Here is a 16,387-nt window from a genome sequence, read left to right as displayed (position 1 = left end):
CCGGCTTCTACAAACGCTGTGTCCACACATCTTGTGATACATGTGCATAAATAAAACATATATTGAAATGTATGTTATCAAATTTATTGTGAAAATAAACTTTTTACAGTTGTGATCTTCATTTGGTGCTTCAAAAATGCTTGGGCAACACCTCACTTCATCAGAGTAGTATGAAACAATACATCCTTGACTATTATAAGTCATCTGGTTTCTGTACAATTTGTAAATAACCTTTTGGACCCTGTGTTTTACCCTTACTATCGTCAGAATTTCACAGAAGGTATTCCAGTCAACATTTTCAAAAGCTTCATCTAAGTCTACAAATTCTATAAATATAGGTTTGCCTTTCCTCGGCCTATCTTCTAAAGGCAGTCACAGTGTCAGTATTGCCTCTTGTGTTCCTACATGTCTCCAGAACCCAATGGTTGGTCTCTGCCAGTTTTTCCATTTTTCTGAAAATAATTTGTATTAGTATTTTGCAACGTATAAAAACTGATACTATGGTGATATTCATGCTTTTTTGGATTGGTCTTCTTTTAAATTGGAATTATTACACACTTCCTGAGAGTGTAGTCCAGTCAATTGGTGTTCAAACAGCCATTTTCATAAAAAAAAAATTGCAGATTTTGTATGAATATTTCTGCATCTTTTCTGCAGTACTGATTCTGAGTTTTGTGTTTGTTGCCTTATAGGAGGTTGGCTTCACAACGGACAGATGGAGGGGTGGGGGAGGGGGGACAAAGGAAGAAAGAGAGAGAGACAGAGAGAGAGAGAGAGAGAGAGAGAGAGAGAGAGAGAGAGAGAGAGAAACTCAAACTTTTTGCTCAGTTTTTCCCTTCTGTATTGGGAACTGCGTGTTGTTTGAAGATGACCACTCCACAAAAATAATAGTAGAAAAATTTTCTACAAAATGCTCTAGTCATGCTAGATTTTCTAGTGAGAGGTACCTGTTTGAGACAACACTAAAAAGCAGTGGTTTTTGGGCCTTTCTGCGAATGTGTCAAAAACAACCATTCTCAGACCCATAAACTTCAAAAACGTTCATGTTATCAACAAAAATCCTGCACCATGTGAATGTAAACTAAATTTCATAAATGGATGTCTGTAACATTCAATTTTCCTATAAGGAGGAAGGCACAGAGGGAAAAATATGAAAAATTTCTTCTGCAGTCTACTGCCAAATAACCTGTCCCACCTATCTATGTCTGATCAGCATTATACTATCAGTGTATTACACTTAAAGGAAGGTGTTTCGAATGAATTGATGTTAAAGTATGTTTGATGAAAACATTAGCAAGTTACGTTTACGACATGTCAGGTACATGACACGAGAAGGATGAATATGAAATCTGTATGTTATAGTGTACATGTGTCATGAAATGAATGATTGGTGAGACCAGGATTGGGTCATTTCTTTGAGTAGGTTCTCCATCTGCAAAAGAAGGAATGGGCTTGTCCAGATCATCTTCATATTCTATATTAAAACTATTGTCTATGTTGAGTGCGCCCCTTCACACTGCTGGCACAGTTTCATACAGAACAGTCCTGTTTGCCAACACCCGCACTGGCCTTGGCAATCTGTCTTTCATTTGTGAGATATAAGCTGAAGAAGCCTATTGAGAGTTGCTGCTTTTAGTGTGGTAACAGGAGCCAACCCCTTTTTCATCAGCTTCCATCCTGATTACTCTGGAACCAAAGAGTACAATACATGTGATTGATGGGGGCTTTTTGATTCCCAGATTCATGTTGTCAAGTAGACATACCTTCAGACAAATCTGTGACTCACATATCCATTATGTATGAAATAGTATAATCAAAGTTCAATGATTGCATTCAATGGATACTTGGACTGACAATATCCTATGAAGTCCATAGACCATAAAGCAGTAAAGGCGATAAAATTTACCAGCACCATGACACTAACAGTTTCACAAGTGAATTTTCTATCAAATGGAAAATACAAGGATAGACTTATTACCATGCTGATGGAAAAGTAAAATGAAAGTGAATTGCCTCCAAGAAGGTAGACACATTGATAAAGGAGATGGCAGAATCCTTGGCTTCAGCTGACAAGAATATCACAATTTTGGTGTAAGATCTGGTCATAATGAAAAGTCTCCTGACTCACCATAATGTCTACTTCCTCAAGCCAGAGATAGGTACTATGCCTCAGCTCCTCTATCATTTGAGAAGTGCAGAGGAGGAGTGTGTTTCCACTTACATTCTCTTCCTCCATGCAATGAATGGTTACAGTTCTATGTCCATGTCATTTGACCAAAACAAGGTTAAATTTCTCAAGACCCCCTCCAAAAATTGAGATCTCAAATCATATGTAAATAATCTTGAAAATTTCTCCGGTATTCAGCTGGGTAGCATCATCCAAAAGGCGCCATATTTTGACAAGCTGACTTCTTGCCATCTTCAGGTGTTCTTGGAGCCTGATTGATCTCTGATGGATACCAAACTTTATATAATCTCCACCCCTCTCCTGCACCCTCTGTCTGGGCACTTCCGAGCAGTCTGCGGCCAATGGAGGAGGAAGGATGGCACTGGGTGGTGGGGGAAGCACGCTACCCCGCTACAGATCATGGGCCGCAGTCCTTCCGCGGCCATGGCCACTTGCTGAACTCTGCCGTCGTGGTGACAATTCTTCTTCTTCTTCTTCTTCAGGTGTCCTGACAGGAACGGATTTCCATGTAGGCTGTTGTTGTGTTTTAATCGTACTCAAAGCTGGATCCCAGGCCTTGCTTAACTGGAAACTGCTGTCTTTATTTACTAGTTCATCATGCAGCCAGATCTCACTGCCTCTTGAGGATACAGTCCTAGAAGGTGTTTGATTGCTGTAACACCTTTCTGCCATCGTAGTGCGTGTCATGTCCATGTGAGATGCAGTGCTCTGCCATGGCAGACTTGGTCAACTGTGCATTGTGTGTGTGGCATTTATGTTCACTACATCTCTCCTGTACTGTTCAGATGGTCTGGCCTATGTACATTTTCCCGCATTGGCAGGGGATGCTGTAAACTTCCAGTTTCCAGAGTCCTAAGTCATCCTTGACTGATCCTAATAATGTTTTCATTTTGGATGGAGGGTGAGACTTGCACTTGACACTGTATTTTCTGAGTATTCTGCTGATGTTTGCCAATGTGTTCCCGACATACAGTATAATCGCCGTCACAACTGGTTTGACTTTGTCATCGGAAGGCTGTGGTCTCGGCTTCTACGGTCTTAAGGCACGTTTTATCTGCTGGTTGATGAAACCATTCATGCAGAACACATCCTGCAAGTGCTTCAATTCAGTTGCTAGGCTGTCACAGTCTGAGATTTTGTGTGCTCTGTGCACCGGTGTGCTCTGAACACCCTCTCGCTGTGGAAGCAGCATGACAGCTGCAGGCATGCAAGTACAAATCTATACAGGGTGGTCCATTGATTGTGACCGGCCCAAATATCTCATGAAATAAGTGTCAAACAAAAAAACTACAAAGAACGAAACTTATCTAGCTTGAAGGGGGGAAACCAGATGGCGCTATGGCTGGCCCACTAGATGGTGCTGCCATATGTCAAATGGATATCAACTGTATTTTTTAAATAGGAACCCTCATTTTTATTACGTATTCGTGTAGTACGTAAAGAAATATGAATGTTTTAGCTGGACCACTTTTTTCGCTTTGTGATTGATGGCGCTGTAATAGTCACAAACATATGGCTCACAATTTTAGACAAACAGTTGGTAACAGGTAGGTTTTTTAAATTAAAATACAGAACGTAGGTACGCTTGAACATTTTATTTCGGTTGTTCCAATGTGATACATGTACCTTTGTGAACTTATCATTTCTGAGAACGCATACTGTTACAGCGTGATTACCTGTAAATACCACATTAATGCAATAAATGCTCAAAATTATGTCCGTCAACCTCAATGCATTTGGCAATACGTGCAACGACATTCCTCTCAACAACGAGTAGTTCACCTTCCGTAATGTTCGCACATGCATTGACAATGCGCTGACGCATGTTGTCAGGCGTTGTCAGTGGATCACGATAGCAAATATCCTTCAACTTTCCCGACAGAAAGAAATCCGGGGATGTCAGATCTGGTGAATGTGCGGGCCATGCTATGATGCTTCGATGACCGATCCACCTGTCGTGAATTATTCTATTCAATACCGCTTCAACCACACGTGAGCTATGTGCCGGACATCCATCATGTTGGAAGTACATTGCCATTCTGTCATGCAGAGAAACATCTTGTAGTAATATTGGTAGAACATTACGTAGGAAATCAGCATACATTACACCATTTAGTTTGCCATCGATAAAATGGGGGCCAATTATCCTTCCTCCCATAATGCCGCACCATACATTAACCCGCCAATGTCACTGATGTTCCACTTGTCGCAGCCATCATGGATTTTCCGTTGCCCAATAGTGCATATTATGCCAGTTTACGTTACCACCGCTGGTGAATGACGCTTCGTCACTAAATAGAACGCGTGCAAAAAAATCTGCTATCATCCTGTAATTTCTCTTTTGCCCAGTGACAGAACTGTATACAACGTTCAAAGTCGTCGCCATGCAATTCCTGGTGCATAGAAATATGGTATGGGTGCAATCGATGTTGATGTAGCATTCTCAACACCGATGTTTTTGAGGGTCCCAATTCTCGGGCAACTTGTCTGCTACTGATGTGCGGATCAGCCACAGCAGCAGCTAAAACACCTACTTGGGCATCATCATTTGTTGCAGGTCGTGGTTGACATTTCACATGTGGCTGAACACTTCCTGTTTCCTTAAATAAAGTAACTATACGGCTAATGGTCCAAACACTTGGATGATGTCGTCGAGGATACTGAGCAGCAAACATAGCACACATCCATTGGGCATTTTGATCACAATAGCCATATATCAACACTATATCGACCTTTTCCGCAATTGGTAAATGGTCCATTTCAACACAGGTAATGTATCACGAAGCAAATACCGTCCGCACTGGCGGAATGTTACATGATACCATGTACTTATACATTTGTGACTATTGCAGCGCCATCTATCACAAAGCGAAAAAAGTGGTCCAACTAAAACATTCATATTTCTTTATGTACTACACAAATATGTAATAAAACAGAGGCATTCATATTTTAAAAAACGCAGTTGATATCCATTTGACCTATGGCAGTGCCAACTAGCAGGCCAACCATAGCGCCATCTGGTTTCCCCCTTCAAGCTAGACGAGTTTCGTTCTTTGTAGTTTTTTCGTTTGACGATTATTTCGTGAGATATTTGGCCTGGTCACAATCAATGGACCACCCTGTATGTGTCGGCTTACGGTAGATGCTGTGTCCTATTGTGCTATCTGGTCTTCGCTTGATGAGCACTTCCAGAAATGGAAGCTGGTTGTTTTCTTCTAACTCCATTGTGAACTTGATATTCTGGTGAAGCAAGTTCAGATGCTGCAGATTGGAGGCATTGTTGTATGTGCAGCCAGATTACGAATGTATCGTCTACATATCGAAAGAAGCAAGAGGGCTTGTAGACTGCTGACTTGAGTGCTTCTTCTTCAAAAGCCTCCATAAACATACTGCCACTACTGGTGATAGCGGACAGCCCATCGCTACTCCATCTGTTTGTTCATAGTAGTTCCCATCGAACAGAAAGGATGTTGACGTAAGTACGAATTCGAAAACTTTCATTACTGTTGGTCTGAAGTTTTCTCCTATGAGGCTTAGGAAGTCTCTTAGAGGTACCATAGTAAAGAGGGATACCACGTCAAACCTCACCATGAGGTCTTCTTGGTTCTTGGTCCAATTGGAAGTTCTGGAGCTGCTGGACGAAAAGTGCGGAGTTTCTGATGTGGTGTTGACATTTGCCCACAAAGGGACTGAGCATTGACATTAGGTGTTTTGCTAATTCGTATGTTGGTGCTTCAGTGTTGCTTACAATGGGGTGGAGATGCAATCCATCCTTATGTACTTTAGGTAGCCTGCAAAGTCTAGGGGGTGCAGCTGCTCGTGGACAGAGTTTCTTCACCGTCTTCTTATCTTCAAAGGTCTGCTGGAGAAGCTTAATAGTCTTTCTTTTCACTCTGCTGGTAGAATTGTCTTCGATTCTCCGGTAGGTGTCGTCTTCTAATAGGTCATACAATTTTTGCTTGTATGAATTACATGGTAGTAGGACCATGCAATTCCCTTTACTGCTGGGTGGACAACAGTTTTGGCATCTTGTCAGAGCTGCTTCAGTGCTTGCCTCTCTTGCTTGGAGATGTTTGGCTTTGCGGTAGCTGCCCTGGTGAGTACATGGCATGTTTCCTGTCGTATTTCCTCTGCAGCATCACATGGAAGTGCAAGAGTAGCCTGTTCCACCGCGCTGATGAATTGTTCTGTTGGTAATGTTGTCGGTGTTCTCTGCTTTTTCATCCCAGCCAAAAGAAATAGCAGGAGCATGTGAGAAATCTCTGGTTGCCCTTTATGGTGGTAACCACCCGACCACAACTTCAATAAGAAGAGGTATAAGCAGTATGTGTCATTAGCCTACAAACTATCAGTAAACATGGCTCCAAAACCTTCCACTGAATCTGCAGCTCAGTAACACACATTGGGTGCAGCACTGGATCAAAATCTACTTGGATCCATGTATTTTGGGTGGACATTAACAAAAAATGTGGTTGGCTGCCATTACCACAATGAAATACCCCACTCCCAAAAGGCGTTTCCAGCTAATATATTGCAAATGCAAGACAGACTGCCAAGATCAGAGAGGTGTAGGTGAGCAAGACTGTTATGCATGAAAGTGTGCCAGTAATGTAAAGGGTCGTGCTTCAGGACAAAGACAATTTTGATACAGAAGATGAAGATGATCTGGATAAGTCCCTTGCAGTATCACTGTCATAGGAGCTTCTCCTTGTCACCTTCATCTCTTGAATGTTTCACTTCTTTGTATAAATGAAGCACTTTTTCCTCCACTTAGCATGATCAGTAGAATGATTTAAAAATTTTGGAGCAGCCATACAAGATTAACTTGATTCATGTGTTGGCCTTCAACAACTCCTACATGCAGCTCTACTGTGACATTCCACAATAATGCAGCCAAATGTTTGCCACTTGAAGCATCAGATCAGGTTTGGGATGAGTGGCCAAACTTTAAGGTGGATATAAACTGCAGTAATATGTTAAAGTAGTACAGGTGTACTGAAGGTTAACATAAATACTGGTGTTTTCCCATTACAACCATTTACTTTTCCCATAAATTTTTCATTTCTGTAGCACCATTGTTTTCCATTGTTCTTGTAATTCTTTGGGATCTGTCCAATATATCTGGACAGATAACTATACTATTGCTAGAAAAAAGAGGATTATCCACTTTGGCTGTTATATGGTAGCTGCCTACTGAAATGAATATATTGTAGTATTGGCTGCGAGACTCAATCTGGAGTATTTCAGCTGCCCAGTACTAGTTTTCTTTACTTGATGCCACTTTGGTGACTAGCATGTCAATGATGATGAAATGATGATGAGGATAAGACAACACCCAGTCACTGAGGGGATAAAATCTGACCCCACCAGGAATCAAACTTGGGACCCTATGGACTAGAGGCAGCAATGTTAACCACTAGATCACAAGCTGCAGACCAGCGACCTACTGTTGCTAAAATACTTGGTGTGATGTCACTGTTTCCACTAGTAACGTAACACTATGAAGCCATTTTATGCTTTTTTAAGATGCAGCAATTTCTTCCACATCTTAGTGTATACAGAAAAAGAAGACCTTTTCAAATGTCCCCTCTCCACTCTTGAGTACTATGGAGGTGTTATGGTAATGCCCTGTCTTATATTTTTGATACTTTTTCTCTTATGGGCTGACCATCCAAACTCTCTTGGTCAGGTGAGTGTTGGTGCTGCCTGAAAGTACATCCTTCCCATCAGGGGTATTTTTTGTGAGATTTGGCTCCAAAGTAATCCTGTGAGTAACTAGAAAAGTAACTCAGGCAGGGCCACAGCTCAGTTAACCTGAGCAAGCCTTGTGCAGCTGGAGCATGGCAAGTGCCCCAGAAGTTGCTCATTGTCACTATCTTGCCCTCCCACACACCTCATGGGCATGTAGCACAACTTGAGGGTCTTTTCCTCCTTCTTTCCTGCTAATTATGGGGACAGAGATATGAACCTTTCTTGTAAGCTTGTGGTTAATCTAGATCTCTATTTGCTTCAAAAGCTTGGAAGTCCTTTATCAAGAGAGCAGCCATAAAGCACATTTTGATTTCAGCAGATCACCATCTACTAAACCTCCAGCAAAATACATGAGAGACATCCACAAGCTGTGTTTAGTGTACTGTAGCCATAACCATACTACTTGGATTGAGCATGTTCCCAGTTTTTGTCATTAACAGCTTGCAATACTCCACCAGTAGATTCTCCTCATATATTCAATAAAAAAAAAAAAATAAATAAATAAAAAAAAATAAAATAAAAAAAAACCTTAACTTCCAGAATTTACATTTATTTCTGCACTGGAAAATGATGCTATAGTGAAAGAGGTAATGAAAAAGCATGGGGAACCTGGAAAAAAATAAGACACAATAGTAGGGTGAAAAAGAAATAAGAGAAAATTGGGGATTTATTTTTGATGAAAGCACATGAAAAATCTAAACTAATGACTGCTGAGTTAAAGAAATTCTTTGACATATACATAGAACCATCCAAATCTGCCAATACTATACTGTCTATGCCATTCCGTTACTGTGTTAATGAAGACTAAGCAGTTTATTTTACTATGATACTATTCTGTGAAGCTTGTTCTCAAAGATTAATGATGTGGAAAATACTCATTTCTTTGGAATAAAAACGTGTAACTTTTCACTGTTAGTGTGAATGAATAAGTTAGAATGATATCCAGAAATGATAAAAGGGACTGTGAGGGATGAATGACAGAAAACACCAAAAGTTATAGGGAGATGAAATGAGCATCAAAATCCCAAGTTCGGGAAGTAATAAAGTATAAAATAACATAGAACAAATGTTTATAATATAAGCTTTCTGTAGCATAGATATGGTAAAAAGATTCATTACATGGAATGATTGAGAGACTAATAAAAATTTTTAAATGGAATGTTATTCTACATTGAACTATTTTATAAATTACTTGACTGGCAGAAGCACATACTCATTAGTGGTTCATCATTCCTTCCAGCTTTCACCACTGGCGTGCTGTATCTCCATTTTGTGTTATGGTGAAGCAGCAATAATTTCTATTACAGGTGCTTTGATTCTCTGTAGTGTAGAAAAGGGGCACTGTTCATGGCAGAAATCGATTCTGGTGAGATTTAGCAAACAGTACTCTCACCTGAGAATGGCGACCTTCGGTACATGAAACAGCAAATGACCCACACATATCTCACAATCACAACTAGGTGCTAAGGAGTAATTACAATTGGAAGGATGTAAGAATCTTGCTCTTAAAACAGAATGGTATTGGACCAACCTTTCAAGAAGGTGAAGGTGAGCAATAGCCATTAGGTAGGATGGCTGAAGATTAATTTCTAGGGCTCACTGATCTTGCCATTTGACAGAAGGGTGCATGGGGTGTGAGCTGTGATTGGGTGACTGCCTTTCCTGTCTATATTCTTTCTTTCATCAGTCTCAATATCCCTGATCAAAGATTTTCCTTCCTTCCTTCCTCTATGGGGTAACATGCTATTATCCCTCTTTCCACCTTCACATGGCCTATCAAAATTCTGTAAAGCATTATTTTCTAATTTTTGAATGTATTATGAGAACATGGACGACACACACCTTCAACACATAGTACACATCATGCCCTCTAGGTGGGACTGCCAAAATTACATCACTTACTGTGCTGTGGTGTGGAAGCTTTGCAAACTGTGGCATTCTGACACGGAAGAGTGTCAAATCCCTACATATCCATCAATAATCAATTAAATTGCACAAAATGAAAGAGTAGTGATTTGGTTCTTATGTATGGGAAATCTTACTGAAACTGCCTTCCAGGTACTTTATTTTCAATGAAAGTAGAATGTAAAATGCATGTGTTACAAGATTTGTCACAACAGAACATTGCAGGAGAAAAAGTACAAGATAATGCAGGAATGTGGTTCATGAAGGTGTAGTCTGCAAGGGAAAGCATGAATAAACTTTGCATAGCTTGGCCAAAAATACCACTGCTGTGTCACCAAATGTCACAGCCATATGAGCACTGTTCATGGTCATGTGAATGTCATCCAATCATTTTCAACTGCACGTAGTCTGTGAACTGCAGTGTCCACGGTAAGATGTGCTTCCCTTACCACTATGCTTTGCATTTCTTTTTCTCTTTTTTTCTCTTTCTGGTCTGTGCAATTTCAGGTCCTATTACTTCATTTGCTCAAATTATTCATGAGAGACCACAGTGTAGCTGGTTGAAATTTCTTGTTAATTATAAACAAAATTGACAATTGTAGTCACCTCTCACATTCCTCATTGTCAATCTTTTCAAATGCTCTGTCCAAAATATGTTCATTGTCAGTACAATTTTAGCTCCAGACTGAATGCAACCACTATTTCATCCACTATTCATTAACGAGGATAATGGAATGTAGTCGAATTACGTCGGGTGATGCTGAGGGAATTAGATTAGGAAATAAGACACTTAAAGTAGTAAAGGAGTTTTGCTATTTGGGAAGAAAAATAACTGATGATGGTTGAAGTAGATAGGATATAAAATGTAGACTGGCAATGGCAAGGAAAGTGTTTCTGAAGAAGAGAAATTTGTTAACATCGAGTATAGATTTAAGTGTCAGGAAGTCATTTCTGAAAGTATTTGTATGGAGTGTAGCCATTTATGGGATTGAAACATGGATGATAAATAGTTCGGACAAGAAGAGAATAGAAGATTTCAAAATGTGGTGCTACAGAAGAATGCTGAAGATTAGATGGGTAGATCACATAACTAATGAGGAGGTACTGAATAGAATTGGGGAGAAGAGGAGTTTGTGGTACAACTTGACAAGAGGAAGGGACCGGTTGGTAGGACATGTTCTGAGGCATCAAGGGATCACAAATTTAGCATTGGAGAACAGCGTGGAGGGTAAAAACCATAGCGGGAGACCAAGAGATGAGTACACTAAGCAGATTCAGAAGGATGTGGGTTGCAGTAAGTACTGGGAGATGAAGCAGCTTGCACAGGATAGAGTAGCATGGAGAGCTGCATCAAACCAGTCTCAGGACTGAAGACCTCAACAACAAGAACAACAACATTCATGAACACAAATTTATAGCTCCACAGCTATATCAGTGACCTTCAATTACATTAATATTTGATTATCACTTTAATTTTCATTATACATAGTATACTCGGTCACTATGGTAACACCTGGTAGATCTGAGTTATTCAGAATGCAGTATCTCTAGAGTAAACATGGAAAATTGACAGTTAAGAGAAATTCTAATTTAAAATGATTTCCAACACTTACTGGGCCCATTAGTACTGCTATGTTGTGATCAAGGTGTAGTGTCTCCATATTTCCTTGGAAACTTGTCTATTACCTCACATTCAGTGAGTGATTGTCCTCACAATGGTGAGTGAGGAGGCTGCTGGCCACGTTTCTGCACTAGTTGTAAGGCGAGTGTTGGAGAATAAACATAGATGCAATGTTCTAGTATGAGGACATGGTCATAAAAATGATCATGGGCAATGACATTTCAAGTGACGGAAAACTCATGATTATATGTCACAATAAACAATCCCATGAATGTAATTGTACTTCTATGCAACACACATTGGAAGTTAAAACTGTGTGCCCAAAAAAGTACTTTTTGTGGCCAGTACACTACAAATTTTGCTCTTCATGCATGCCTCATGGATCAACTCAAAGCTTCAACTAGTCATTTATTACAAGGAGTTAGGGGTTCTCCACAGAATCAGTAGTGTTGTTACAAATATTGAGCTATACTGCTCATTAAGTACACACTGTGTTGGCCATTCAAGAGAAGTTAAAACTGTGGGTTCAATTAGGACTTGAAGTATATACTTATTTTTCATTGGAAATGCACATAGACTCAGTAGTTGCAATAATTCAACCTTATGTATGAGTATTTTAAGACTTTTTATTCTAGAGAAGTATATTACACACTTATGTTACCAACTCACTCAAACCACTGACTTCACCTAATAGATTATAGACCTTGAGCATTAACAGAAGCAGTTGGAGGAAAATGAAAGCCGTAACGTGCAACTAACTTCCTCTCATTACTTCATAACTCTGTATATGATCTCCAAAAGAGCACACAATTTTCACTTTTCATATACGGTATACACCAATCAACTAGAACATTATGACCACTTACATAATAGCTGGTATGTCTGCCTTTGGCTTCGGTAACAGTGGTGATGCGTCATGGCATGGAAGCAATGAGGCCTTGGTAGGTTGATGGATGTAGTTGGCACCATATCTGCACAAACAGGTCACCTAATTTCCATAAATTCCGGGGAAGGGGGATGATGAGCTCTGAGCACATCCCAGATAGGTTCAAACGGATTCAGATCCCCACGAGTTGTGTTCTTCAAACAACCCCATCATACTCCTGGCCTTGTGACATGGCACATCATCTTGTTTAAAACTGCCACTGCCATCAGGACACATGACTGTCACAAAGGGGTGTACACGACCTTTAACCAATGTACGATACTCCTTGGCTGTCCTCATGCCTTGCATGAGCTCCACTGGATACATGGATACCCTTGTGAATGTACCCCAAAGCATATTGAAGGCACCACCAACTTGCCTCCATCCAACAGTATAGATTTCAAGCAGCTGTCCCCCTGGAAGATGACTGATTCACGCTCTCCCATCAGCATGATGAAGGAGGTATTAGCATTCATCAGACCATGCAACACTCTACCACTATGCCAAGATCCAATGCTGACACACGTGCCCATTTCAGTCGTAGTTTCCGATGGCATGTTGTTAACATTGGCACATGATTGGGTCATCAGTTGTGGAGGCCCATCATTAGGAGTGCTCAGTACATTGTATATTCAGGCACACTTGTACTCTGCTCAGCAATAAAGTCAAATGTTAGTTCCACCATAGTTTGCTGCCTGTCCTGTTTTGACAGTCTGCCAAGCCTACAACGTCCGGCATCTGTATTGAGCGGTTGCCACCCAACCCCATGATGTCTGGATGTGGTTTCACCTTTATTTCGCCATGTGTTGAAGACAGTCACCACAGGTCCTCCAACAACTGACAAGTTGTGCAGCTTCTGAAATGCTTGTGCCGAGCCTCTTGGGCATCACATTCTGCCCTTGGTCAAACTTAGATAGATCATACACATTCCCTGTTCTTCACATGGAGAGCATACTCATTGATACTATGTGCACTGTATGTGTGTCTGATGAGCAGTCATTCCTCACCAGGTGACACTGCTATTCCCTGGATGGGTTTCTATCAACGACAGGTCAGTGGTCGTAATGTTCTGACTGATCAGTATAATCTCAGATATAATCTCAGAACATTAATTCAATTTTGATTCCAAAGACATCGTGGAGTGTTGAAAGGGCTGCTGATTACTTTCTTCTTTGATGTAGTTTGGTTTCCTTTGAATTAAGCCATACCACACTGAAAAACTTTTTGGTTACCATTCATATTTTTAAGCTTTGGTTTACATTATGAGAACTAATAATCTCCTACACAACATGTTATGCAGTTCACTAATGTAATCTATCTCTGTTAGTTGGAAACAAAGTATTAACAAACTAGAACATCAATGTAAAACTCTACACCGCCTTCTGGAGATCATAAACTCCACCTCTCTTAACTCATCTAAGAATGATTATCATACTCTGCATTGCATAACAAAAGCTGTCACAAATTTTAAATGTGGTATCAATGTTTTAATAAGTGAATGAGCTATTCAGCTATGGCTTACTACTGAGCATGTGTTACCTACCATTTTCATTATATGGAGAAGAATGTGCTCTAAACTTACCTCATACTTTTAATATCTACATATGGCTGAATATCTTGAATTTCATTTATGACACGAGTATAATATCCAAATTTTTCATCATAAGCAAGTAATGTAGGGTTGTTGGCAGCAAACCTTTCATTTGTTAGAGTCTTATCAAACATCCAAAGTTTTCTGAATTTTCGCCACCTTTAAAAAAATCATTGCAGCAATTAAATTCCATTTCCATGAGAATAATTATTAAATCATAGAACACATTAACATGTCACATCATCATAAGTACAAGTAAATAATTTCATACACTCCATGTATGAAAAATAAACAAAACACATCAAAGCTGAATACTTTCTGACAACCAGTGACAATGCTGTACAATCAAATGGAAACACTATTAACAGCAAACAGAAGCTCTATAACCAGTGATTTCCAAGTCAAGTTTTGATCAGTTTTACTAGGTTAACCAAGAAAGTAAATTTCCATATTTTTTAAAACAAATACAACATAGTTACATGGAAAACTTTACTGGCAACAGCCATAGGAATGTTTGAGCTATTTTCAACATCGTCACCAAAAGTATTGAGTCACTTGTGATATCGTGGGATCAACTTTTGTATTTCTGTGTCATAGAAATCTGCCACCTGTGAAAGGAACCAGTGTGTGACAGTCATCTTCAGCTCTTCATTGTTGTCAAAACACTGGCTGGAGGACAGAAATTTCTTGAGGTGCATGAAAAGACAGAAATCACTGGGAGCAAGATCAGGACTGTATGTTGGATTACCAAGCAGCTCCCAGCAAAACTTCTGCAAAAACATCTGCTGTGTACTGAGCTGTATGGGTATGACCACTGCCATGGAGTAGCACAAGACTTGCAGTAAGCATTCCACACCTCTTGTTCTGAATGATACATCACAGTTTCCGCATTGCTTCACAGTAATGATCAGTGTTCACTGTTTCACCTCTGGGCAGGAAGTCAATGGAAAGAATCCCTTACTATCCCAGTACACTGTGCACATCACTTTTTGCACCAACACAGTCTGTCTGAATTTTGTCTTGACAAGAGATCCACTGTGATGCCAGTATATTGACTGCTGCTTGCTTTCCAGGGTCAAGTGAGAAATCCACGTCTCATTGCCCATGATGGTTCTGTCAAGGAATTATCACTTTCATCATGATATCTCTGCAGAAATGTCAGTGCTGCTCCATAGTGTTTCATTTTTTGCTTGAGTGTCAGGTTTTTTGGCAATCACCTGGTACATAATTTCTTGAACAGCAGGTGCTTAGTGACAATTTCATGCAACAGGGAATCATGATGTCTACAGAAAATGGCTGCTGAGCTCCATAATCGTGAAGTGATGGTTCCCCAGGATGCACTGCTGCACCATCTCAACCAGGTGGTCATTGATGAGGGGTGGTTGCTCACTATGCTCTTCATCGTGCACACTTTGGCAACCTTAAAAAAAAGCCTACACGAGTGATGCACCATCTGTTTGTTCATGACATTCTGACCACCGACCTGACAGAGGTGACAATGAATTTCAACAGGCACTATGTTTTGTGCATTAAGGAACCTTATCACTGGCTGCACCTCACATGCAGGAGGAGAACGAATAAGAGATGCAATTTTGGGGCACTGCTGCCACAGTACTAGCACCAGGCGGGACCTGTCTGGCCATCATTTGATTGTCATTTCATAGATCTATTGCATTTGTGCAATTTTGCTGGCTAAATACATCTAATTTAAAAGAAACAACATCGGGAAACTTACTTTCTGGATATGGCACATACTTACGTCTTTTCCCCATTCTGTATTACTTTGATGATATATCCTGATTTGAACAAAACTGAATGAACCACAATTTTTCCAAGGTAAAGTGATAAAGAACCAATCAGTAATACCTTTGATATGAAAAAACATGGGTTAAAATTGTATGGGCGTATTAAAAGAATGGAACCAACCAGATCAACTAGACAAACTGTGAAATTCTATGGAACTTCCAGTAAAATAAAAATTGAAACAATAAAATGGAATGGCATTGTAAAAGAAGACCCAAAGGACATGGGAATAACACAACTTGATATGTAGAAAATTAATAACTGGACAGTTAGCAAGGAAGGAAAACTTGAGAAGACCAGAACAACTTAATCTGATAACCAGAAAAGAGCTCGTTCTGAGAGAATGAAAGTGTTATGACACAAATAAAAGTTTAAATAACATGCTAAAAAATGCTCCTTGTAGTACATCACATGGTTCAGTAGTGCACAAACATCAATAACAGCAACAATACTTTTTAATATTTCATTAATTGCACCTTCCATTGTTTAGGACTGTTGGACATGATTTGATGCTTGCATCATCAGTGAAGAGCACTATTTTGCACTTTAGAAGTGTAAGACAGGAGGTCATTTAAATATAACGAAAACAACAGTGGTCCCAGA

The 16,387-nt window shown here is 39.9% G+C and overlaps 1 protein-coding gene across 1 annotated transcript in view; it reads right to left on the bottom strand.

The window, feature by feature from the left end:
• Positions 1 to 16,387, bottom strand: part of LOC126484896 (dynein axonemal heavy chain 10) — a 1,141,797-nt gene that overhangs the window by 1,110,919 nt on the left and 14,491 nt on the right. The window contains exon 3 of the mRNA XM_050108495.1: positions 13,973 to 14,140. Coding sequence (XP_049964452.1) covers positions 13,973 to 14,140 — 168 coding nt within the window. The remainder of the gene's footprint in view (positions 1 to 13,972; positions 14,141 to 16,387) is intronic.

The sequence above is a fragment of the Schistocerca serialis genome, chromosome 6 (assembly GCF_023864345.2).
Source record: "Schistocerca serialis cubense isolate TAMUIC-IGC-003099 chromosome 6, iqSchSeri2.2, whole genome shotgun sequence".
Lineage (NCBI taxonomy): Eukaryota > Metazoa > Arthropoda > Insecta > Orthoptera > Acrididae > Schistocerca > Schistocerca serialis.
The sequence above is the reverse complement of the archived record's forward strand: the minus strand, read 5'-3'. Positions and strand labels throughout refer to the sequence as shown.